Raw genomic sequence first — 23935 nt, forward strand, 5'->3', positions numbered from 1 at the left:
GTTTGCAGCAGCTCAGAGGACAGACGAACAGAACGGCAATAACAAGAGAAATGACGGCCAGTCCGGAGAGAATGTTGGGCTGGGCACGTCCGATCCAGCGTCTGACCTTGGCACTTGGTGAGGTCAGTAAGAGAGGTCACGGGTGGGGGTGCTGGAGGGGTCCGATTTTGTCTCTCTCTCTCTCTTTTTCTCTCTCTCTCTCTCTCTCTCTGTTTGTTCTCACGAACCGTTTACCGATGCCACACCGCCTGCTGCCCATGCTTCCATGATGGAATATATGGTACGCGGCTTAAGCGTACATAGATGCCAAGACGGTTGAGACATGCCCCAGCCCGATGACGAGATGTGCCCGACGGACTAAGCACGATTCCCTGTCCTTTATCGGATGTGCATTGTAGATGGATTGCCCCGAACGAACGACACCAGCCCAGCCGTGCAATCCAAGATGGCACTTGAAACTTCCTATCTCACTAGAGTTATCTTGGATAGGTAAACATCCTTTTCTTTGTCTTGGTCTCATCACAAGAACAGCTGGGCTGTGCGCGTGCTCTTCAGTACATACGTAGTATTCGTACCCCGGCACCCCCAGGAAAGCAGCACCCGTGATTGGCGACTAAACTAGCCTGCTGTCTAGATTCAAACAGCGCTCTTCGCCAGCCACAGTCCTCATCAGTCCACCTGCCCTGCACCCAGGGTCCTTTTCCCCAGAACGGATTACATACAGTGTCCCACAATAGAGAGGAACAAGGTGTTCAGGTACAATGCAGCAAAGTCATATCACATTCAGATTCGCAAGGGAAAGAGAGGCTGAAGCACCAGAAACAGTGATATCAATAGAATCCTATTTACGTCCTAGGTAGAAGAACCACATCGTACATCGTGGGAAGCATTATACTCACCGGAAGAGCATGGATCCAGAAGTCGTACAGCCGGGAAAGGATGGGGGAAATATAACGCCTACCAATCATCGCAAAAACATCGTAACAATTACTTTTCGGAGCCCTCAAACGCCATCATAAGCCCTCTTAGTTTGAAGCTTGGTCCACTCGAAGCCGCCGCCAGACTTTCGCTACGAGCTTCGTTCCATCTTCGTGACCGCAAGTAAGCCCACAGTGCCCTCGGAAAGGAAAAGCCGACTAGATGATTGTTTGCCATCAAGAACATGGACCGCTTGGAAGGAGAACCCGACCAGCTTTCGTTCGTCCTGCTTCATTCAGCCCACAAGCCCACGGAATCGAATTGGAGGTTTACCCTTCCAATTAAGCCCTCAGGTGTATCACTACTTGGTCTACTGACCAAGTATAGCCCTCGAAGCCCACAACTCCCTCAGGAGTGAAGTTCTAAGAAGCCGACAACCCACATAGCCAACCGTCTGGTGCCAATGAGCCCTCATGTGCGGCAGATCGCGTTTAGAACTGTAGATGCAGAGTCAGTAGGTGTTTCAAAGCACAGCATAGTGCAGGTCAACATACCGTGATCTTCTTTCCCTGGAAGCCGCCACCACCGCGACCACCACCGAAACCACCGCCACCGCGGCCACCGCCACGGCCACCGAAGCCACCACGGCCGCCGCGATCACCACCACCACGGCCACCGAAACCACCACCGCCGCGGCCACCACCGCGGCCACCGAAGCCACCGCGGCCACCACCGCCGCGGCCGCCACCGAAGCCACCACCCTCACGAGGAGGACGTTGGGCAGCGTAGTCCAGACGGACGGCGCGAGAGCCACGGCCCTCACCGATGTAGCCACCGTTCATGGAGTTGAAGGCAGACTTGGCATCGTCAATGCTGTTGAATGTGACGTATCCGAAACCCTTGCGGTTGCCCGACTCACTGAAAGGATATTAGCAACGAAATCATATGCGAAGTAGGCTTCGTATGACTTACGGGTCAGTGGGCAGACGGAGGCTCTTGACCTCAGCGGCTTCGCTGAAGAAAGCAGTGACCATATCCTCATCAGCCTCGAAGGGGAGGTTGCCGACGAAGAGAGTATCGCTCTCGGGGCTGACGGTATCGCCGTGCTGCTTGGCGCGGTCGTTGGCACGGGCGTTGGGGGTGGAATCCTCAGTGCGAGGCTTGGAGAAGTCTAGGTTCATAGCACGACCTTCAAGCTCGAAACCCTGCATCTTCTCGTGAGCAGCCTTGCAGGCAGCGGCGGACTTGAAGTCGACGTAGCCGAAGCCACGCGAGCGCTGCATGTGCTTGTCGGTAACCACTCTGGCGCTGTTGAGCTCGTCACACTCCTCGAAAGCCTTGTACAGGAGATCATCATCGATACCCCAGCCCAGGTTACCGACGAACAGGGTTGTGATCTCATCTTCGCCACTGGTCTCGGCCTTGGCCTTCTTTGCAGGCGCGGCGGACTCGTCGTCAGCCTTGCGCTTCTTAGAGGCAGGCTCGGCAGCCTTTTCCTCCTCCTCGGAATCATCAGAGTCATCGGAGTCATCGGAATCTTCGTCATCGTCCTCGGATTCGTCAGAAGACTGAAGCACACAATGTTAGCAAACTATCATGATGGTTGGATGAAGGGTGGAAGCAGGATGGCTTGAACGTACCTCCTTCTTGGCCTTCTTAGCGGCAGGGACAGCCTTGACGCCGCCCTCCTCCTCATCGCTGTTGGCCTCATCATCAGAAGAGTCTGATGAGTCCGAAGAGTCTGACTTCTCGGCCTTCTTGGCGGCCTTGCCGTTGGCCTTAGCAGCCTTGGCAGCAGGCTTCTTCTCCTCCTTTTCGGACTCCGAATCTGATGAGTCGTCGGACTCTTCAGAGTCGTCAGAGTCCTCCTCGGAATCGCTGTCGGAGGAGTCAGAGTCCGACTCAACCTTCTTCTTCTTCTTCAGGTCCTTGGCAGAAGCCTTGGAGGCGACCTCCTTGGCGGCCTTCTTGGACTTGGAGACACCAGCGCTCTTGACGGAGGCGACGGCATCGGCCTTGGTGGCCTTGCCGGTGGCTTGCTTGGTAGACTTGCCCATTTTTAGTGATTGTGAAGGGATGGATGGGAAGTAGGTAGTAGGAAAAAGATGGAAGGAGCAAGTTGAAGTCTACAACTAGAAAGGAATGCTGCGGGATCTCTTGACTTTTATCTGCGCCTCTGAAAAAAAGTGGTTGGCATAGGAACTTTTTTCTGGCAGAAAAGAAAAAAAACTCGGACCCTTGACTTTTCCAAGTGGGGAGGTGGGGACCGGGAACTTTTTAGCTTCGCAACTTTTAGGCGGTGAACTCGATAAAATGATGATAGTGATGTGACGATCTTATCGATAATGCACTGGTGGGTCGGCCAGAGAGATAACGGCACAGATACTTCTGCCTTAGTTGTAAGGCATCAATTTGCATTATGTAAGCGTGCACGGCCTACTTCGAGCTGTACCAAGGGAAGCTTCGGCTCGGGTGTGCCAGTGCGATCAGTGAGAAGAGAAGAAGCCCCGACGACATCGCGAGGCCAATCCACCCCCCTAACGCCGGACTACACAACACGACCGAAGAAGCCTGTCCTACACTTTCAGCTCCGAGTCTCTCAATCGAGCAAAAGAAGATGCCGACTCCCGAATCCGAGGCTTTCCTGGCCAAGAAGCCCAAGGTCCCGCCCACGTTCGATGGCGTCGACTACGACGACAACAAGGCGCTGAAGGCCGCCCAGGACTCCGTCGTCCGGGAGCAATGGGTGCAGGTCATGATGGGACGATTGGTGCGCGAGGAGCTCAGCAAATGCTACTACCGCGAAGGAGTCAACCACTTGGAAAAGTGCGGCCACTTGAGAGGTCAGTTGCAACATACCTACAGACACACGCTGCCATGCCCAATCCTGTGCCTGCTTTTTTTTGTTGGGTCGCATTTCAGCATCTTCAAGTCACTAACGAGCCTGCAGAGAAATACTTGCAAATGCTCGATAAGCACCGTGTGCGAGGTTTCCTCTTCGAGCAACAGAATTACACTACGCCATCGCAAGTTGCAGCTTTGGCTGGTGCTGCAGACGCTACAGCAGCCGCCAGGAACTCGAAGAAACAGTAGAGGAAATGACGGAGCCTGGAAGCTTGAGTCTCCAGATACGGATTGCGTGTCAATTGCAACTTGGGCTGCCGCGGGGAAAGGAAGGCAATACTCCCGAGGACGGAGCTTGAACGGGCAAATTCGACCTTGTAGAACTACTGGGCATGCATTTGGCCCTTGTATATAGAACGGAATCAATTGCATGAAACGCCATATCCCACGTCGTCCCTCGTATTGGGTTGTATCAATCGGCTTTGATTCCTGACGAGGTACTGCGGAGACCAGAACCACCAATTTCCCAGAAACACAAGCCATTGTTGCGCGGTGTGTGTTTTGTACATACCTACTGATGACTACAATATCAAGCAACGTCCAGTAATACTGCATTGGAAAGTAGGCTTGTGTGCATTTGGAACAATGGTAGAAGAGAAATATGTCAACTGTCGCACGTACGGTACCGCCCGCGGGACAAAGTGGCAGGGGTCCGTCCGGCCCGCCAAACAAAATTTCTGGAGCTTCTAGCTCGCAACCAAGGGCCCGACCTTTGAGAGAGAGTGTCCTCGAACGCCAACTCTGCCTTGCGCCCGACGACAAACCACCAAACACAATAGTCTGGCGAGCCACTCCGCCGATTCAGCGCCAAGATGATCTGCCGGCGCTGCCTACAACGCGCCTCGACGGCGCCCAGCCGCCGCGTGGTGTCCTCCGCCGTTACCTCTGCTGCGAGCCGCCAGCCCACCTCCTCCCCATTCCTCAACCTGCGGGCCCTGTCCACGACACTGCCGCGAGCCAAGCGACCCGGTGCTATTGCTGCGGAAGCTGCTGCTGCTGCGGAAGCCGCCGCTGCTGCGGAAGCTGTTGCCCAAGCTAAGGCCGAACGGACCAAGGCGGCCCTGAGTTTCGGCACGCCTCTTGCCGATGGCTCGGGCTCAGAAGAGCGCGCCCTCTCTGCGTGCCCCGCCGGCACCGTGCTGTCGGGCCTCAACTACTTCAAGAACATGACGGACCCCGTGGCCCTGGCCGACGAACAGTACCCGGAATGGTTGTGGACATGTCTGGACGTGAAGAAGAAGGCCGACGACGCGGAGGCCGACGATGCTGCCGACGAGTTCTGTATGTCGCTTCCGTTTTTATGTCTAGAACTCCATCTCGACCTGTCTCGCTTTCTCTATCAGACTGTAGATGTCGTCTTGCAATACAAGAGCTAACCATCTAACCACCCCCTCTAGCCAAATCCAAGAAACAACGCCGTATCGCCGCTAAGCGCCAGCGCACAGTCGAGGCACGCCTGATGGCCGAGGGCAACCTGGAGGCGCTGGCGCCCAAGATCCCGCTGCAGCAGCAGAGCATTAACATGCCCGGCAACGAGGAAGGCACGGTTGCGGGGGCTGTCTCGGCCGTCGCCGCCCGCGAGGAGCTCCGCAAGGCCATGCGCAAGGAGCGCAAGTTCAAGATCAAGGAGAGCAACTACCTCAAGAGCATGTAAACGGATGGCGTATTTACACGGTGTCATGCGAAGCCTATGGAGACTTGTACATTATATACCATCTAGGACGCTGGCATGCCTGTATAAAAGAATCGACACTGTACAATAGGAAAGGGGTGATATTGACATGTATGAAGCTCATTCGTGGTCATCATCTCACACTGCGCACACATCACCCGACCAAGGCATCTGCATCAACATCAATTTCGCATTGTTTGGCATAGAACTGGCGTCTAGTCTATGCTCAAACCCGGGTATCATTTATATAAACCTTGCGTGCCCCAAAAATCACCGTTGGTGTGAGCTTTTTGCTTCACGTATGCCTGGCCTGCCCCTGTGGTTGATGACGGGTCTTCGAGCTGGCGCCGCCATCTTAAATAGGTCTTATAACACATCCTTGTTGATCCAAGTGCCTCGATCAGTCTGGACTTGAATCGCAATGAATAGCAATCGACCCACCTCAATCGTCGTCTGTGACGCCGAGCTTTGCTTTCTTGAGAGCGATTTCTTCCTTGGTTTTCTGGATTGTATTCATGATACGTCTCTTCAGGATGGGGTTTTGCTGGGCTTGGAACTGCGCCTCGGCGGTAGCCAGCTGTTTCTCGAGCTGGTGCAGATCCTCCCGGGCTTCTCGCTTCTGCTGTTCTTCCTCGTCATCTTCGTCGTCGTCGTCGTCGTCATCGTCCTCTTCCTCTGATATCTCCTCTTCATCGTCGTCGACCTCATTGTCACTGGGCTCTTGCAGAGGCGCCGCTGGTGTCGCCGCTCCCATGGTCATGGGTGTTGCGGCTTCCATTTGCGTGGCGGGGGTGGCGGCTTCGGCCCCGGCCTCCATATCCATTTCCATACCGGCGAGCTCGAACTCACGCTCTAGGTCTTCGTCGTCAATATCGGGCTCCTCCTCATCCTCGTCAGCGCCCGTCTGTGGTCCGAAGTAATCGTCCTCGTCCTCATCCCCTTCAGCATCGGCACCCGAGTCGGACATATCTTCGTCTTCGTTGTCCTGGATGTACTCGATCGAAGTTTCGATGGCCTTCTCGTCGTCTGCCATGAGCTTCTTAACCATCTGGCTTACGCTCGCTATCTGCTTCTCCGTCATAACCTTCCTGAATCGGCGGTTGACGGCATCATGCATAGGAGGCGTGAGACCATGTGGCCATCTGAGCTCAGATCGCTGGGCCATAGGGGGCATAGATATAGTCTTGGCATCCATCTCGTTTCTAACTTTGGCAAAGCATAGTAGCATCTGAGTGACGTCGGAGTTCTTCATCATTGCTTTGCGATCCCACGACTTCATGGCTTCGGTGATTGTAGGAAGCTCGACCAAGACGGCGGCGTAGTGTTCCCCATCGACCGTGACCATGGCCCTCCGCTCCTTGGCATCGATGAACTGGATGCTGATATCGGCACCACCGTTGGTCTTGGGTAGACCGACGGTACCCTTTCAAGGGCCTCCCGCAGGTATTCTGTCGAAGGGCCCGGGAGAGCCCGCAGGATCATCATGGTCTCCCTAACAGGATCCCCCTCCTTGTCATCGGCCTCGGAGTCGTACGCATCACCTGGGCGGTGTTTGACAGGCTCTCCCTTGGCACGCCATTTGATGCCCAAAGGGGTGGTGGCACTGAGAGGTGCTGCGCCACTACCGGCCTTCTTGACCTTGATCTTCTTGGAAGCCAAAGGTTGGTCTTCGTCGCTCGAGTAATTGCGCTTCTTAGACTCAATGACTTTTGCGGTGGGCTTGGGCTGTCTTCCGGCTTTCGTCTTGAGCAGGGCTGGAGTGGTGACTCCAGGCGTGGTGGGCGTGCTTTGGATCTTGATCTTGATCTTCTTCTCGGAGCCGCCGGGCGTCGGGGTATCGCCACCAAACGAAGGCTGCCGTGAAGCGGTGTTCAACTTCAGAATCGGACGCGGGTTTTCGGAGGCGGGCGTCGCGGCCGGCTTGACGGTGGTAGCAGAAGGCGGCGGCATGGTATTTAGCTTTAGGGTCGGCTTTTTTGCTCCATTGTCGTCGCCCATGATGGATGGGTGCGTGTGTGGTAATGGGATGTTAGGAAAGGCGCAGGCACAGCGAAGGCACAGCGAAGGCGTCGCCGATGGATGGAGGTTTGCAGAACAGCAGGGTCGGAGGCCAGGCTAGGTGGTCGCGGGTTGGAGATGCTGCGTCGCAAATTATAGACGACAGGCCTAACAGCTGTGAGGCGAGGCGAAGTAGTAGTTAGTTAATCTGATGATGGATGGAGTCAGTCGCGTCGTCCTGACTTGACAAGGATTCGATCGACTAGTGCAACGTGGGGGGGTCCCTCTACATACATACATACATACATACATACATACATACATACATACATACATACATGTATATATACCTTATACATTCAGACATACAGGATACTTGTGGCTCGCCGGAGCTTAGCGTTTCCAATGTCCGATTCCACCCACTCACTCGTCTTTCCACTTTCTTGTTGCGCCCGTGTTCAACACCACGACCTGGGAAGATTATCCTTCTGAATTTCCAAAAAGGCAGTTGCTCTACCTGCTACCTGCTGCCTGCCACCTGCTACCTGCACCTCGTTCGTGCCACCTCCCTTTGTGAGCGGCGCGCATAGCTCCTTCGACGATGCTGCCGTAGAGACCTTGGATGTCCCACATCGCGTTGAAAAGAGACAGCAGCCGATGATCGCAGAGCCCCGGAAGGCGCTCACAAACACCCCCATCTTCCCACGCCCTCTTCGCACAACCCGTTTGCGTGTGTCAGATCCTCCTTGTGCGCACGATGGCGACCAACGAAGCGCCCCGCGGCGTTCCATCGACCCAGTACTTCCACGCCCTCCTGCGGCCCGCCATCCTTCAGATCCTGCGCGCGCAGGGCTACTACGCCTGCAGCCCCGCCGTCATCGACAACGTCACGGAGCTGGCCGGCCGCCACCTGACCGAGCTGGCCGACCGAACCGCTCGCTTCATGGAGACCAACAGCGAAGCCACACTCCGGCCGACCATTTCCGACGTGAGGATGGCTATGGAGCAGTGCGCCGTCTTCCCCCGACGCGCCTGCACACGGCGCAGGTCTGGGCTGGCGAGGAAGACATGAAGGGCGTCGAAGACTTCATCAGCTGGGCCGAGGGCCCCAAGAACGCAAAGATTCGCAGGGTGGCCCAGGCAATCTCGGAGCCTACTGGTCTCGAGGATGCGGATGCGACAGAGGAACCCGCCAATAACTATCTTGCTGGTAAGTATTCACTACCTACCCGTTTTTGCATTCTCTATGGACAAACGGCGATTTGGCCAGCTGCTAACCTGGCTTCCTCCCGTAGCTCTCAAGAAGAAGCACAACAAGAACGACCAAGAGTCCAAGTACACTAGTACGGTCTTGGGCAAAGGAAACGACCACGGTGATATTGCGGTCGAGGGCGGCCCTGTATCCAGCGTCAAGGACTGGGAGCAGATGATGCGCGAGGCTGCGCGGCGGCCGCGTGAGCCTACTCCTGACTCTCGGCCCCCGAGTTCGGGGCTCAGCTCACTTGCCGACGATGACGTGGAGATGATGGAAATGGAGATCTAGTCTAGCGCATACAGCAAGCGTTTGGAGTTGGCACCTAAGTTACGCCTCTCGGCATGGGCGGTGGACGTGAATTTCGGCATGGCGTTGGTGGTTATATTTAGAGCTAAAAAGGGCGTACGGGGAAATCAAAGAAGTCCCAGTTGCATGTTTACGGCAACTCCATAGCAAACAAGTCGAATGGGAAGGACGGGTGGTGGGAGCAATCGTCGGAACAAGAGGCCTACATAGAACGGGTGGGTGTCTGCTTGGAGTAGTGTCAACCAAATACCGAACACAACCAAACACATAAATTCATAAGAAGCAGACGATCTTGTACAGTCGACCCCCAAGCTCTATTAAGTCATCATCAGGCTACGTAAGTAGCTACCCATCGTAGCGAATGTGGGTGAATATACAAAGGGAATCTCAGCAACCCCTCCTGTCCCGTTGTTCTTTTGCCCAAGACATCCCTTGCTTCCCGCTTCTCCCTGACTTGTAGATGCTGCTGCTGCTGCTACTGCTGCTGCTGCTGTCATGGACCTTATGTGGTCCATCAGCAAATCGAGCTTGCGCTCATATTCTAAATTAAGAAAATATGTAGATTGTTCATCCTGGGTATCCCCTCCCCTTTTTACCCTCTTCACGAAGATAAGGGGAAATGCGGCAAACCAAGAAAATGTAAAGAAAAAGAAAAAGATAGAAAGAAAGAAGCAGACAGACCGATACACACAGAAAGAAGAGCAAGGTCGCTAAAGGAAATTTACCTACACTCGCTTTGACATGAAGGTAGGTCAAAACTCGCCGCTCTCGGGGGTACACATGGAGAAAAAGTGAAGATGCTGCGAATGGGCATCACATAACCGTACACCTGTTCATTTTACTCGCCTTCCCGTTTTGAGGTGCGTTGGAGGAACAAGCCACATCCGTCCAGGCGGCGCTGCTGACACCGTCGACCTCTTGTTCGGCCTGCTTCCGCTTGCGCCGGCCCGCCCACCCACGAGTTTTGGCGTCCTGCACGTTTTTGGCGGCGCTCCGCCTGGCGCGACTGGGCCGCCGGCTCAAACTCGTATGGTGCCGCAGAGAAGAGCTAGTCGGTTGAGAGGACGAGGGCGGCGGCGGCGGCACCATGACCGGCTGTCCAGGACCTTGATGGCCAGTAGCGGTGGTGCTGCTGCTGCGATTGCCATTGCCAGTTGTGGGGCCGTAAACACCCTCAAGGCGCTCGGCGACAGGACGGTTTGGTCCACCGGCACCCAGGATAGGTTGTGGGTGTCGCGGAACAGGAGCATGGAGCACAGGCTCTGCGGGTGTACCTTGCAGCCCTACCTGATCTGGGGTGTCGAAAGCTCCGGTGACACCAGTCGGTGTGCTGATGATTAACGGAAGCTCGGGGGCGGTTGCGGTGGAGAAGCTGGGTTGAAGGCTGAACCTATTCGACGAAGGCGGGCGGTCTTGCGAGTTGCTGCCTACGGGTACCCTTGGAATTTGGAAGAAACCCGAAACAGGCCGGGGTGCAATGCGGTTCTGACGGTCATGCAATTCTGATAGCTGGTTTGGGCTGGGCAAAGGGGGCAAGGCAGCTGCCAGCATCTCTCTATTGGAGATGTTCGTCACTGGTGCTGAGCGAGGGTAGCCCGATGCAGTCGCCGCAGATGGCTGGCTGGGTTCAGGCTGCGCCCTTGGCCAGGTACTTGCATTCGGAAGCCGTCCAATGACGGGGTCCTGGTCTGCTCGGCCACTTTGACTTTCTGGCATCTGTGACAGTGAAGTTGACGGTCTTCTTTCCGAGCTGGGCGGATTGGATGTCGCAGAACCTTGATGAGATGATGCTGCGCCGGCAGAATAGGAATTTGATGAGGTTGGTGTATGGCTTGTGGCGGATGCGGCAGATTCTGATGGCCGTCTTTGTTGTGTTGCTGGCCCAAGTGCTTGTGGAGGGGCTGACTCGATGGGCGAAACGTCGTAGATGTCTTCTTCGTCAAGATTGGAAACCTGAGAAGTGCCGGTCTGAGGTCGAACTGAACTTGAGCTTGGCCGGCGTAGATGGAAGCTTCTAGGAGGCTGTGGCTCATTCTGAGTCACCGGGTCGCTCACGGCTCGAGGCTGCGACTGTCCCGACTGCCAGGACAAACGAGACCGTCGGTCACGAGCTGGAGACGTCTGAAGTCTAGGAAGGTCCAGTCGCGCCGACGAGCTACCTGAAGAGTGCGACGGTATTTGAGCCAGCTGTGGTGGTGCCGATGGAGGTGCCGGCGAAGCTCGTAACGGAGCAGCCAGATCGGCCGGTGGAGGAGGCGGAGGGTGTGCTGAATGCTGATCACTAGGGTCGAGGCCAACCCCAGGTATGGCAGGCGCGCGGAGAAAAGCTGGGGTATCCCCCGGGTCCTCTTTTGAGTAGGGCGGTGGTGGGGGCACCCAGTTGTCTGCATCACTTTCATGAGGGTGCTCAGCTCGCCCGTCAGCGCGGCGGTACTGTATGTGACCATTGCTGGCGGCCGCTGGGTGGAGGCGGCGATTGACTGCGGCTGCTGTGGCGGCGCGTCGTAACGTCGGTCCGGATCGGGGGCTTGCATGAGCATAAGGCGCATCAAGAGCCTCCTGGACTTCTTCCAGTGTCGCATCCTCTGGTTCATCGCGAGAGCTTGTGCTCATATTGGCCTGGCTGTTTGATACCCCCATCCGCCGGGGTACCAGGGGGTCATCGTCGCCGCCGTCCCGGCCGATCGGGGGTCTCAGGAGTGAATCGGCGTGCGGAACAGCTAATGTCGCGGTTCGCATCACGCCGGAGCGGCCACCACCGCGTCTTTGAGCCACAGTCCTCCTTCGGACAATAGCCACTTCGGTGTCCAGGTCACGGTACTCCTCTTCCAAAGCCTCGGGCTCTTGCGTCCCAACTTCGATGGTGATATCAACTATCTCTCCATCGTTGGTGCCATAATCGAAGTCGAGAATGGTGATTCTACCCCCGTCAACGAAGTCGATCCCATCTTCCTCGGTTATTGGTTTGGCTGGCTGTACCCCACGAGCTGCTACGACAAGACGCTCCTGCATTGAGTTGGCGCCATAATTGGCAACCCACTTGACGGTGCTGACGCCCTCCAACGCCGTCACCTTGCGGCCGCTCACAAAGGTATTACGGTACTTATCGCACAAGATCTGCCACTGAGGTAGTCTGCCTCCATTTGTCTCTTGCAAGCGCGACGAAGGAGTGCGGACTGAAAGTGAACTGTTCCGGCGGTTCAGAGCTGGCACTCCTGGCTCCGAGGAGGAGTTGGAAGTTGTCTCAGGCACAGCGTCCAGGTCCTCGGGGATCCCATAAATCCATACATCTTTGCTCTCGAACCCGGCAGAGACCAGCCCTCCGCAGTAGGTTGCTGCGGGTAGTGTGCACGGTACCAGGGTTGATTGGGTAGATGTGTTCGGTATGGGCCCTGTGAAGTAAGTCGTTCCATTACGTAAATCGTCGATCCGCACAGCGCGGAAAGTCTCGAAACTACTGTCATAGGTAAATGTCCAGCTTGCTTCCTCCGAACTCGACTCTTGGAGGAGCACCGCATGGCTGCAGTCGCGACTCGTGTTCGGAAAGAGGATGGAAGTGGTCCACAATGCGCTGATGTTATTCTCCCCCATGTGGTTCCCAGGGTCGTAGTATGGCGCAGTGAGGATGACCGTGTTGGGGGGCTGCGCGAGCGTGGTTGTTCCGAGTAGCTGCGTCCCGTCAAAGGAGAAGGCCAGAGAGTCTACACCGTCGCACTTGACTGCCCTCCTGTCGGTCGGCAACGCCCCGGTACGGAGTGACGACACTTCGATTCCCCCTTCGTAGGCAGCTGCTAGGACACTGCCACACGGCGACAAGGCTATCGTGCGAGGCGGATTATCCAGAATAAGCGACTGTGTTCGCTTCGGGGGTGTTGACGGAGGTCATATACGTCTACCTGCATGTCGCTGGAAAGCACAGCAAGCAGACTCGCGTCATCCAGGGTACAAGCCGCCGCCGGCCTGCGCATGATCTTCAGTTCCCTCTCGACGACGAGCTCTGGGCCTCTCATATCCAGAACGTAAATGCGTGACGAGTTATAGGCAAGTATGTGGTAGCCCCGCGGCGAAGAACTAAACTGCATGCCCTCCCCGCCAGGCACCGAGGAGGAGCTAATTGAGTTGGAGACCAGTTTGATGGTGGTTGTGCGCGGCCGCAGGTAACCTTCGAAAAGGTTTCTCTTGACCTCCCGCGCGAAGAGCCGGCGCAGCTTGGGCAAGGCATCGTCGCCATTCTTGTCCAGGCTGGATGGCATGGCATTGTGGCTGGCCGAGTAGGAAGGGCATCGCGACAAATGGTAGGCGTAGAGATGCGCTTGTTGCGAAACGCGCCTCCAATTCGAGTTGAGGAGGACCAGGGATGCAAAAGAGTCTGGGTCTGTCAAGCGCAGTATTCTAAGCGTGCAGACACATTGTTAGTCAATCCCGGCGCTCGCGATGGCGCGATGACGGTAACGTACTGCTCAATTATCTCGTCGGGTAGCCTCTTGAAAGCCGACTGAGCATCGTGGTGGGCTGCGGTTGGCGATGGCCGTGGCTTCTTCTCCATGCTTGGCCGCGATGCGACAAGGGCATCGCCAGCGTCGTCCATGTCGTCGGTGGAATGGGGAGGTTATTTCGACATGTAGGTGGGATAGTTGTGTCTGATGCGGCGGTCCGAGTCTAATACCAAGTCCCCCAAAATGTAACCTCGCTCCCGCCAGACAGCCAATATAGCCGTCGAAGTAGCCTGGGCTGGGCGGCGCCAGTAGGGTGGAGGGATGGATGGTCAGTTATTACGTGCGAGCTTGCTGTTTTAGCGGAGTCGGCGTTTGACGGGGATCCCCTTTCGGCCCCCTTCCCCCCTTTGGAGGGACTGGGATGTATATGTATGTATGTATGTACAAGCTGGGCTCTTTATGTTCCGTTTTCTCCCAGCCGGGCTCGGGAGGCGACAAAGAAGAGAAGGAAAGGGTGGGATTGGGCAACAGGACAGACAACAACGGAGGCGGAAGGAGGCAACAGGCGCGTCCTCACTGAGGCGGAGCAACGAGCAGAGCAGCAGTTGGGCCAGAAGGCCAGAAAATGGGCGTGTGCCGTTCAGCTTAGCCTGCGCAGAAGTGCTAGCTAGGACGCCGTCTCTGCGGTTCTGTTTGGCTCAGCCGTTCGAGAGATCTCGGGCCCTTCCAATGCATTGCTGTGCACTGGGCTTATTGGCATTGATTAGTACGAGTATGTAAAAGAGCCCGGCTAGCCGGCTGGGGGGTCAAAGTCGCGATCTACATGCAAGGGTTTGGTCAATCAATCAATCAATCAATCAATCATCGGTCGCGGGTTCTCTTCTCTGTCTCTCGGTCGAATAGGTATGTACTTAGGTCCGTCCACTGCATTTCCCACCTTTTCCACCTTTTCCACCCTTTCCACCTCAGGTTTGTCGAGCTGAGCCCGTGATCACATCTCGAAACCCGGAAGGAACAAAGAAAGAAAAGAAGAAAAGAGCATCAAGGGCAGCACATACGCCGTGTCATCACTCAGATTGGGTCTCGGGGGTCTAGTCTCTAGCGTCCCAACCTCAGCTTCCTGGGGGTTCGGTTCTATATTTAGCTGAGCCCGACCCCCCTAGACCCCCCTAGACCCCCCTAGACTATTTGCGGTACTACCGCTGAGATATCGGTGGAACCAACCATCTCCCATCCCCGTCCAACCCTGTGATGGACGATGGATGGAAATGCATGCTCAGCCGCTCCACCGACGCGCCGTCTTCGTATTGCCCTGGGTATACAAGTTAAACCACCACCGGGTGCAATGCACGGTGCCATGTTTGATGCGGCACCTAACGTGGGAGAAGGGAGGATGTGCGCCCAGATCCGAATGGCCCGAAACTTTAGTTGCTTGCCGGACGCATCGTCAACCTATCGTCATGGCACAGTCAATGGCTTCGTTGCTGGATGTGACCGGTCTTGTTCGGCGGACAGGCTGTTTTCCGTCCTCGCTCGGCTTCTAGATATACATGTAGACACCATCAATCACACATAACACTATATCGCGCCCGCATCGAAACAAAGCGGCATCTCCGTCAGTGCGCCCAACATGTCTAATTCCCCGTGTAACGTCATGGGCCCTGCGAGCCGGAGAACCACCGACTACCTACCCATCGAGAACTACGGCATGATCGGCAACATGCGGACGTGTGCCTTGGTGGCCATGGATGGCAGCATAGGTATGGCTGGGAGCTAGGTTATGGGTTATCTTCGCAAGACACACCGTCGCTGACCACTCCCGTGCGCTCCGTCTAGATTTCATGTGCTGGTGAGTATTCCACGCAGGAGATGGCCTTGGCACATTCTTGTCTCTCCGAGGCAAGAAACTGCACATCCCGAGCATCATGTGGGGGGGTAGCTGACATATGTCCTCCTCTTCTGGCCAGGCCGGACTTCGACTCGCCATCCCTATTCTGCCGGCTTCTGGACAAAGACAAGGGCGGCTATTTTAGCATCGCTCCACGCGACGCCCCGTCGTGTACCACGAAGCAGCAGTACCTCCCGTCGTCAGGCATACTGCAGACCCGGTATATTCACGAGGACGGGGTGGTCGACTTGGTCGATTTCTTCCCGCGGCCCAGGACCACCACCATCCTTTCATCCAAGGGATACAAGCAAAACGCCTACCGTGAGACACAAAACGTACAGGAGGAGCTCAAGAGATGGCTCGTGCGAAGGGTAGAGTGTATCCGCGGAAGACTCGCTCTAGGTAGGCTGTTGTTCTCGAGAGACGCCGGGAGAGAGTGTCACTGCTCACAAAAGCCGGGCTACTAGACATTGACATCTTCCCCGCCTTTGGATACGCCCAGGAACCGCACGAGACGCACATATTGCAGCCGGTAGTGAAGTCGGAAGACCACCGGAGCAAAACGGTGACTTTCTCCAGCCCGAGCCTGAAGCTGCAGCTAGACGTCACCATCGACCGGGGCGAGAACGAGTCGGACGTTTGCCCCTCGGTCATCTTCAAGAAGGAGGCCCGGCCCGGCATGATGGGCGAGGGCGTCGTGGCCAAAATCCTGCTCACCGAGGGCCAGGCCGTCAGCTTGATCCTGCGCGAGGACATTGCCCATCACGTCACCGAGAACATCAACACGGCCGCCGTCGACCGGCAGCAGAACGACACGCAGACCTTCTGGTTCAACTGGCTGTCCAAGAGCACCTACAAAGGCGGCTGGCGCGAGGTCATCTCGCGGTCGCTGATGATCCTGAAGATGCTGACGTACGAACCGACGGGCGCCATCGTCGCGGCGCCTACCTTCTCCATCCCCGAAGATGTTGGCGGTGGAAGGTGAGTGCGCAGCGTTTTGCACCCTGTACATACCAATATACCTATTGATTTGCCGTGCTAGAAATTGGGACTACCGTTTCTGTTGGGTTCGAGACAGTAGTTTCACTATTTACATTCTCTTGCGCCTCGGGTTCACCGAAGAGGCTGATGCGTACATGGAATTCATGAACCAGAGGTTCGTGCACTCTCTCAAACCGGATGGCGGCCTCCCGATCATGTTCACCATACGCGGCGAGACCGACATCCCCGAGACGGAGCTAGATCACCTCGACGGCTACAAGGGCAGTCGACCCGTCCGCATCGGCAACGGTGCCGCTTTTCACCACCAGCATGATATATACGGGGAGCTGATGGATGGTATCTATCTGTACAACAAATATGGGAAGCCTATCACGTGGGACACATGGGTTTCCGTCAGGAAGATGCTTGGTGAGAGAAAACTACTAGGGGGATTTTCCAAGCTCTGAGAGGAAACCATGCTGATCCATTCTACGCCAGATCATGTGTTAACCATCACGGAGCGTAAGTAGCGAAACCGGGAAAAAATAGAGGAATATAGGAACTAACATGATACAGAGCCCGATATGTCTATATGGGAGGTCAGGAACCACAAGCAGAACTTTGTCTACTCCAAGATCATGATGTGGGTAGCATTTGACCGCGGGCTCCGTCTCGCCGAAAAGCGCTGCCTACCTTGTCCCAACCGCCAGAAATGGCTTGAAGCTCGGGACTCACTATACGAGGAGATCATGGAGAAAGGTCGGTGTACTCCTTGCCGCAGCCAAGGGCCAATGCTGACCAGATTGCTCACACCCAGGCTACAACAGCGAAATGGGGTGCTTCATTCAGAGCTACGAGAACCAGACACACATCGACTCGTCGATCCTCATTGCACCGCTTGTCTTCTTCATCTCCCCCAACGATCCTCGGTTTGTAAGCACGTTGGATCGGATCCTCCTGCCGCCCGAAAAGGGGGTCTGACCAGTACCGGCCTCGTCTATCGTTACGATACGGAACTGTCCGAAGACGGTTCGTCGATCCTCCTTCCCCCCTCCAACCCTTCATATTCTATTCCTGACGCAAGCATGTGACAAAATAGGGGTGGGCGGCCGCGAAGGCGCCTTCTCGATGTGCACATTCTGGCTCGTCGAGGCCATGACGCGGGCCAGCGTCTACGAGCCCAAGTACCTGACGCGTGCCGTCAACCTGTTTGAGAATATGTTGAGTTTCTCTAACCACCTGTCCATGTTCTCCGAGGAGATCGCGCGCAGCGGCGAGCAGCTCGGCAATACTCCGCAGGCCTTTAGCCACCTGGCCCTCATCAGCGCCGCCTTCAACCTGGATAGGGTCAGAGACCATAAGCAGTAAGCTTACTTCTTTGCGGCCTGCGATGGGCACGCATATGATGAATGATTTCTATATGTTGTATTTACACCACTCGGCACCGGTAACACCATGTCACATGGGCTTCCGCCCCTTCTTGGCTTGTTGTCTGTTCGTATAGCAATGACTGACACAGCGACACAGACCTGATTCTTGAGTGGAGAGAGGTATCAGTGCCACCTCTTGGAGTATTCGTAGACCTCGTTTACCACCTGCGCTTCGTAGCTATAATGTCTCAACAAATCTTTACTGGCCACACAGGGGTGACTGGTTGCAGAAGCCCGATGTATCAGGTTAGCCTAGGAGATGCATATAACTATTTATGTTTTTGATTGTTAATGTGATATAAATGGTAATGAGAGTGACGTTGCACCGGCAGAGCACAATGCTGGCACAGTCCTGCAAGGAGAAGGTACACAGCCGGGAAAGGAGTAATGAAATAGAGCGGCGGTTCGCTGCCAGAGCGAGTTGGTCTAGCGGCTAGGCCAGTATTCAGGCCTCCCCCAGAAGAAATTCCCTTGTCAAGCTCCTGTTACTCTGCCTTATTCTCAAGCGGCTGTGTCTCCGTCCTCCATGCCGCCCGGACGTTCAAGAACAACGCACCCTGCATCGCGAAGACCATGGCGTAGGTGCCGGCCAGGACCCAGGGACTCGCGGGCCGGACCCAGCCCGGGTGGCCGTCGAGGGCGCTGACGCCAAGCAGGGCCGAGTCGAAGACGCCGTGGTAAACCACCGAGGGCAAGATGGCGTTCATCATGTCCACCAATCCTCCACCTCCACCTCCTCCTCGACGGCGACGGGTCGAGGAATCCCGGACGCCGGAGAGGGCCGCGCACAGCACATGGCCCGGCAGTGCAGAGAGCGAACGTTCCACCAGGAGCCACGCGAGCTCGGCCACGGAACTGCCGCCCTCGACGCTGCCCCAGATCATGCCGATGTTCTCGAAGACGGCGAAGCCGATACCAGCCGCCACCGTGTAATTCACAAATTCCAAGGGGCTCATGCTCACCACCTTGTCGGCCTCTTCTTTCCCTTCTTCTTTTTCATTTTCTCCGTTCTTTTCCTGACCCTTAGTTGACGCCGCCGCCGCCGTTACCTTCGCGAGTTTCCTAGCCCTCCACCACCGCACCGTGGCCGCAGGCAGATACTTGAGCACCTCCTCGGGCAGCCCGGCCGCGAAGACGCCGAAGAAGGGGCAGAAGAGGCCGCAGTAGCGCCAATCACGGGCCATGGCGGCGCGACCCGCTGCCTCGGCCGCCGATAGCGTGGCGTCGAGGTGGGCGCGGCCGCCGGCGCTGCGGAGGAACTCGCGGATGTACCTATTGGCCGGCTCGGGCCCGCCGAACAGCAGAGTCAGGAAGGTGCGCATGGAGAGCAGCTGGAACAAGGACATGGCCGCGAGGCCGAAGGTGCCCGCGAAGAGCATGGTACCGGCGATGGACGACGGGCGGCCGCGGTGTTTTGGGTGGCAAGGACTCGTCGCTGTTATCTTTTGTCCTGGGGGAGACGACGGCGTCCCAAGGGCGAGGGAGGTACAGTTCGCCGCCAAGGCAGGGGGCAGGTTGGTTAGGCGGTGGCCTAGCAGGCCTAAAAATGTCGACATTGTGTTTCTCTAGGTTCAGGAGTGAAATAATGGCATTGCTACTGCTCCCCCGAGTAGTTACCAGGGGAAAACACGACATGCAGTTTGGTGTGAGTAAAGGACGGGATGATTGGTTTCTTGAGTGAGATGTACCTAAGTATAGTAATCTCGGCTGGATTAGCCCCCGACTTCGCTTAGTATCATACACGTACAGCAAGAGAGTGACAGGATGATCCAATAGCCAACACAATTTTTTGCCTTTGAGCTCTGACGACGAAAAGTTAGAATAATTGCAAGTAGGATTGGGTGGCAGATGGAATCTAAATCTCTCTTTTGGTCCCGTACTCTTATAGTCTTTGTTTTGCCAGCCATAACCAGTGGGTGCCACAGCCCTATGTAAACATGTAGTAGGTATACAACACCGCCGGCGCGTGTATAACACGACCCAGCGATGAGCCCAAATATACAATACAGACCTCGCGCATGACGGACCTGGCAGGCAGCCCTACAGCTCAGCAGGCGCGTCATCGTTCTTCTTGCCCCCGGCAATGAGCTCCGTCATATCTCGCATTCTGTAGTCCAGCACCGGTGTGACCCAGTCATCCTCCACCAGCGAGTAGCTCTCTTTCGCGTTATCGTGGGGCTTTCGCGGGTTGATGGCCCAGTAGGCGAAGTCGGCGTCGAGGAACTTGAGGAAACGCAGCAGGTTATTCCAGTAGTTCGCATCGCCGAGGCCCGGGTGGTGTGGGGCTCCGAACTCCCCTATCCACACCGGCGCCGTGTTGTCCTCGACCAGGTACGCCCAATTGCGTCGCATCGCCTGGATGAACGACTCGTAACTTCGTTTGGCGTACCGTCCCTCGGAGCTGCCCCATCCGGACCAGGCGTACACGTGCGCCGTATACACGAGTTTGTTCTCCACGTCCAGCTTCACTGGCCTGGTTGCGGCTCCGTGTATGTCGTTGTTGGATTCAGTCCCTCCTACGACGATGAGCCAGTCATCGTTCATTTTCAGGAGTCGGTTGCCGCACTTCTCGGCGGCCGTGGCCCAGCGATCCCACGTCATGGTGCCCCAGACACCGCGTACCTCATTTCGCAAGTCGGCGCCGATGACGCGTGGGTTGTCCAGGAACAGCTTCATGACCGTCTCCCAGTGCTGGATCCAGTCCTCCTCGGACTGGGAGACACTACAAAGCGGGCCGAGGTGGTCGTTGGCCCAGCCGGCGTCGCACGGATCGGCGCCGCAGCACCACGTGGCGGATGTGATGTGGTTGTTGATGATGACGGCGATGCCCGCGTCGGTCAATGCCTTGACGCAGGCCTCGAAGACGTCCAGGGCGCGCAGGCCGATGAGGTCGGGGTTCGCGGTCAGGAGGTGGGGAAGGATGTGCGGGTTGAGCATGACCATCTCGTCCGAGTAAGGCATGCGAACGCTGTTGAAGCCGAGGTTGCGGATGGTCTGGGCGATGACGGAGCGGTGCTGGACGTCGAGGCCGCCCGGGATGTAGAGCTCGTCGCTGGCGCCATACCAATTGACCGAGGACAGCTTGAAGCGGCGGCCGTGGGTGTCGACAATGTCGCGGCCCCTGGTGGAGAGGGGCAGAGAATAGGTGGCGATGCTAGTTTCGGGGATCGGAGGCGGAAGCGGTCGTTGACTGAACAGTCTGGCGTCGGCATCTGGGGTCCACGGCTGGCCCAGCGTGGCATCGGCCCTGAACAGGTAGTGGAAGTACCCCCAAGACCAACAAGCTAACAAGAATCAGCATCATGACGGTGCGCCGTTTCTACGCAGGCAGCATCATTGACGGAACCCGCTGAGCAGATGCAGGGAGCAAAGGAATACCGAAACGGCCTTGAGGGAAAGAAGGTGGGAAAAGAAATGGCGTCAGGGCGTCAGGGCGTCAGGGCGTCAGTTGACGGCAAGCAGGCCCTAGCCAAGTACGCAGCGAACCTAGAGTGGGAAGAGAGTTGCGCTACGGAGAAGGATGCAGGCGGGTTGCACGAATCAACGTGAGGAAGAGCCACGCCGGAAAGGATGGGGGAGAAGGGAGAATCCCGGACGATGATGTTTGCGTTGCTTGCTGACACGAGTGAGTGAGTGAGTGACTCTCTGTCCCTCTCATCCCTCTTTCATCCATCCATGTCTGCCACGATTGAGTCGAGAGAGGGAGGAAGCAAGCTATGGGCGTTTGGCGGCTTGGCGGCTTGGCCGTCTGACTTGGTTGCAGGGTGGGTAACAGGCGCGGGGCTAAGAGGCTACGTAACAGCCACGGGTCTGGGGGACCAGGGGATATAGAATTATAGAACATAGAACACAGAATATAGAATATAACAACATAACAAGTGCTGCCTTTTCTGGATTTCCATCTTCTCGTTTCGGAATGGCCGAGATAATCACAATCCAACCTACACGTATGCCGCGACTCCCTTTTTAGTGCTACATTCCCCATACGAGAACCTTCCTACAAAGCCTCGCTGCAGCCCCCTGTGGCGTGGCTGCAGCTTCCCTGGATATCATCCGTTCCTTCCTATGCGCCATGCCATGCCGACTTTCAAAGGAAATTTTGTACCTGGCCGTGGCCGCAGTATACATACACAGTAGGCCAGGGTCGTGCGAGTGCCTGGCCAGATGTGAAGTTTGACATAGAAACGTAAGTTGCTTTTGCACGCGAGTGCACATTGTGCCGTGTTTAGACATATTGATGTATTATATTTGTATCATGACTTGCTCTTGCTTCGGCCATCATATCCTGTTCAGCCCGAGGGGATCGACATAGCCCTCCGGATTCTGCCGTGACGGCGAACGTGGGGGAAGCTCTGCTGCTGCTGTTGGTACGGTAATTCTCCTTCCCAGGCGCGCTGCGCTGCTGGCGGGGGCGATCTCGGTGGCGGCGACCTCGGTGGCGGCGACCTTGGCGGAAGATTGTGTTGTTGTTGGTATGGGGAACCTCCTTCCCACCCCTGGGCTGCTTGTTGCGGTGGCCTCGGCGAGGAGAAAGATCGCGAGTGCGGTTGGTATCGCGTCGTCGTGGCCCCAGGCCCGAAATAGTCGGGCGTATGGCGTCCATTCTGCGGGCTCATAGGCGACATGGCAGGGCTAATCGGCGTTAGTCCAGATTCCGCTTCTTTTCCGGAGTCATGTGACAACATTTCATAGCTACGTGGATCGCTCTTCAGATCGGTACGAGCATCCATGGAGACGAACTCCTTCTTCGCCCGGTTTCCTCCCGTCATGCCAAACTTCTCCAGCCAGCCCGTCGCCATAGACCAGCGTCCAAGGAGGAATAGAAGCCAGATGCCGTTCATCTGCTATCGTGTTAGTTGCCATTGCTTCCCAGTTGGAACAGCAAGGGGTCGGGTTGACTTACTGCAAGGAGAATGAGAACAGCCACCACCGTCGGGAGGGGAACGACGAGGTTTCTGGCATGTGGTAGACAGGCAACCTTCTTGTCTCCATCTGCCTCCATGAGACATTTAACCCAGGCGGTGGCCCTGCTGCCGGTCTTGGCTGCCTGGACCACGTTATCCTGGAAGACGAAAATGACGGCGAAGAAGATAACATCGCAAATGATGATCAAGACGATGACAATGCCACGCCATTGTAGTTGAATGACGCGCCTGACTCGGCGGTACGCCTGCCTCGGGGTCATGGTACGGATACTGGCCGTGTAAGACGGCATCCCCGAGTTTTCGGTGGAGGCGCTGCTGTCAGCCAGGGATGCCAGGTACACCTTGATGCAGTATCCAAAGGTCGCGAATTGAATAATGACAGTGAGACCGGCAAATACCAACAGGGGGATCCAGAAATCAGCCAAGCTGTTATGGTGGTTGATATGGCACGTCTGTCCGAACCGGAAGGACACACCGCTCACCATCAAGGCGATGATCAATCCGACGATGGGGATGCCCCAGCCCAGCACCTGGGCCATCCACATGAAGCTCCGCCCAACCACCGTCTGCCAGCAGATCTGTAGATGCAGGGACAGAGACCGCAGGAAAACCCACATGACACCGGCCCAGCCACCCCCAATCAAGAAAGCCCCGGAAGCTGCGCACATACTGCTCGAGTCCATGCCATGGGGCGTGATTTTGTTGAAGCATTGCTCAGGTTTGCCTGCGAGAGGAATGATGAAGCCAAGCTGTACACCGTTAGAAGAGCTCTCCCCACGTCAGGAGGCGAAGTTGGCTTACGTTCATAAACATCACAGCACAGACGAGACTGATGCTCAGGTAGTGGCGATGCGTTTTCTCGACTGGGAGAAAGGCCCATGACGCCAGCAAGAAGACACAGCACACGACGCCCACTACGTTGATCCAGTTGGCCACCTGGCTGGATGACTCGAAAGTATCAGGATATGCCCAGTCCGTCATGGGGCATGGCAAGCAACATGACACAGGGCCGACCGTCTGGCATAACCGCCCATTGATAACTGCGAAAATTCAGCATTGCGCACAATACCAGGGTTTCGACGTCTTTACTCACATCCACCGACATCCGGGAACTGCAGCTCATTTAAGAAAGGCGCTGGACATGGAAACAGCGATGCGTTGAACGACATCTCGACGATCGTCCGCAGGGTCTGCACCCTTATGTTGTACTCCTAGCCAACTT

At 56.2% G+C, this 23935-nt stretch overlaps 9 protein-coding genes across 9 annotated transcripts; 4 read left to right on the forward strand and 5 right to left on the reverse strand.

Annotated features, from left to right (window-relative positions):
• Positions 1–1409: 1409 nt before the first annotated feature.
• Positions 1410–2975, reverse strand: PG998_000998 (nucleolin; the record flags this gene model as incomplete). The annotated part of the gene is made up of 4 exons (XM_066867816.1): positions 1410–1415; positions 1473–1836; positions 1891–2486; positions 2559–2975. 4 exons carry the CDS (start codon positions 2973–2975, stop codon positions 1410–1412), a joined length of 1383 nt encoding a protein of 460 aa, XP_066736231.1.
• Positions 2976–3535: 560 nt separating this feature from the next.
• PG998_000999 (uncharacterized protein) lies at positions 3536–4011 on the forward strand (the record flags this gene model as incomplete). The annotated part of the gene is made up of 2 exons (XM_066867817.1): positions 3536–3761; positions 3869–4011. 2 exons carry the CDS (start codon positions 3536–3538, stop codon positions 4009–4011), a joined length of 369 nt encoding a protein of 122 aa, XP_066736232.1.
• Positions 4012–4634: 623 nt separating this feature from the next.
• PG998_001000 (mitochondrial 54S ribosomal protein mL54) lies at positions 4635–5476 on the forward strand (the record flags this gene model as incomplete). Its single annotated transcript, XM_066867818.1, has 2 exons — positions 4635–5103; positions 5220–5476. The coding sequence occupies 2 exons, from the start codon at positions 4635–4637 to the stop codon at positions 5474–5476; spliced, it is 726 nt and encodes a 241-aa protein (XP_066736233.1).
• Positions 5477–5936: 460 nt separating this feature from the next.
• Positions 5937–7492, reverse strand: PG998_001001 (uncharacterized protein; the record flags this gene model as incomplete). Its single annotated transcript, XM_066867819.1, has 2 exons — positions 5937–6896; positions 6917–7492. The coding sequence occupies 2 exons, from the start codon at positions 7490–7492 to the stop codon at positions 5937–5939; spliced, it is 1536 nt and encodes a 511-aa protein (XP_066736234.1).
• A 757-nt stretch (positions 7493–8249) lies between these two features.
• Positions 8250–9035, forward strand: PG998_001002 (bromodomain associated domain protein; the record flags this gene model as incomplete). Its single annotated transcript, XM_066867820.1, has 3 exons — positions 8250–8480; positions 8540–8702; positions 8788–9035. The coding sequence occupies 3 exons, from the start codon at positions 8250–8252 to the stop codon at positions 9033–9035; spliced, it is 642 nt and encodes a 213-aa protein (XP_066736235.1).
• Positions 9036–9370: 335 nt separating this feature from the next.
• On the reverse strand, positions 9371–13641 carry PG998_001003 (uncharacterized protein; the record flags this gene model as incomplete). The annotated part of the gene is made up of 4 exons (XM_066867821.1): positions 9371–9594; positions 9881–12905; positions 12950–13445; positions 13511–13641. Coding segments are annotated over 4 exons (3654 nt in total). The 3' UTR covers positions 9371–9592.
• A 1478-nt stretch (positions 13642–15119) lies between these two features.
• PG998_001004 (glycoside hydrolase family 15 protein) lies at positions 15120–17726 on the forward strand (the record flags this gene model as incomplete). Its single annotated transcript, XM_066867822.1, has 8 exons — positions 15120–15249; positions 15326–15338; positions 15457–15779; positions 15845–16358; positions 16420–16787; positions 16857–16880; positions 16935–17387; positions 17458–17726. The coding sequence occupies 8 exons, from the start codon at positions 15120–15122 to the stop codon at positions 17724–17726; spliced, it is 2094 nt and encodes a 697-aa protein (XP_066736237.1).
• A 547-nt stretch (positions 17727–18273) lies between these two features.
• On the reverse strand, positions 18274–19344 carry PG998_001005 (uncharacterized protein; the record flags this gene model as incomplete). Its single annotated transcript, XM_066867823.1, has 1 exon — positions 18274–19344. The coding sequence occupies one exon, from the start codon at positions 19342–19344 to the stop codon at positions 18274–18276; it is 1071 nt and encodes a 356-aa protein (XP_066736238.1).
• A 484-nt stretch (positions 19345–19828) lies between these two features.
• Positions 19829–21089, reverse strand: PG998_001006 (Cellulase; the record flags this gene model as incomplete). Its single annotated transcript, XM_066867824.1, has 2 exons — positions 19829–21035; positions 21070–21089. 2 exons carry the CDS (start codon positions 21087–21089, stop codon positions 19829–19831), a joined length of 1227 nt encoding a protein of 408 aa, XP_066736239.1.
• Between the last annotated feature and the right edge of the window lie 2846 nt (positions 21090–23935).

Source organism: Apiospora kogelbergensis (assembly GCF_038363985.1).
Source record: "Apiospora kogelbergensis strain CBS 113332 chromosome Unknown utg000001l_segment0_segment0, whole genome shotgun sequence".
NCBI lineage: Eukaryota > Fungi > Ascomycota > Sordariomycetes > Amphisphaeriales > Apiosporaceae > Apiospora > Apiospora kogelbergensis.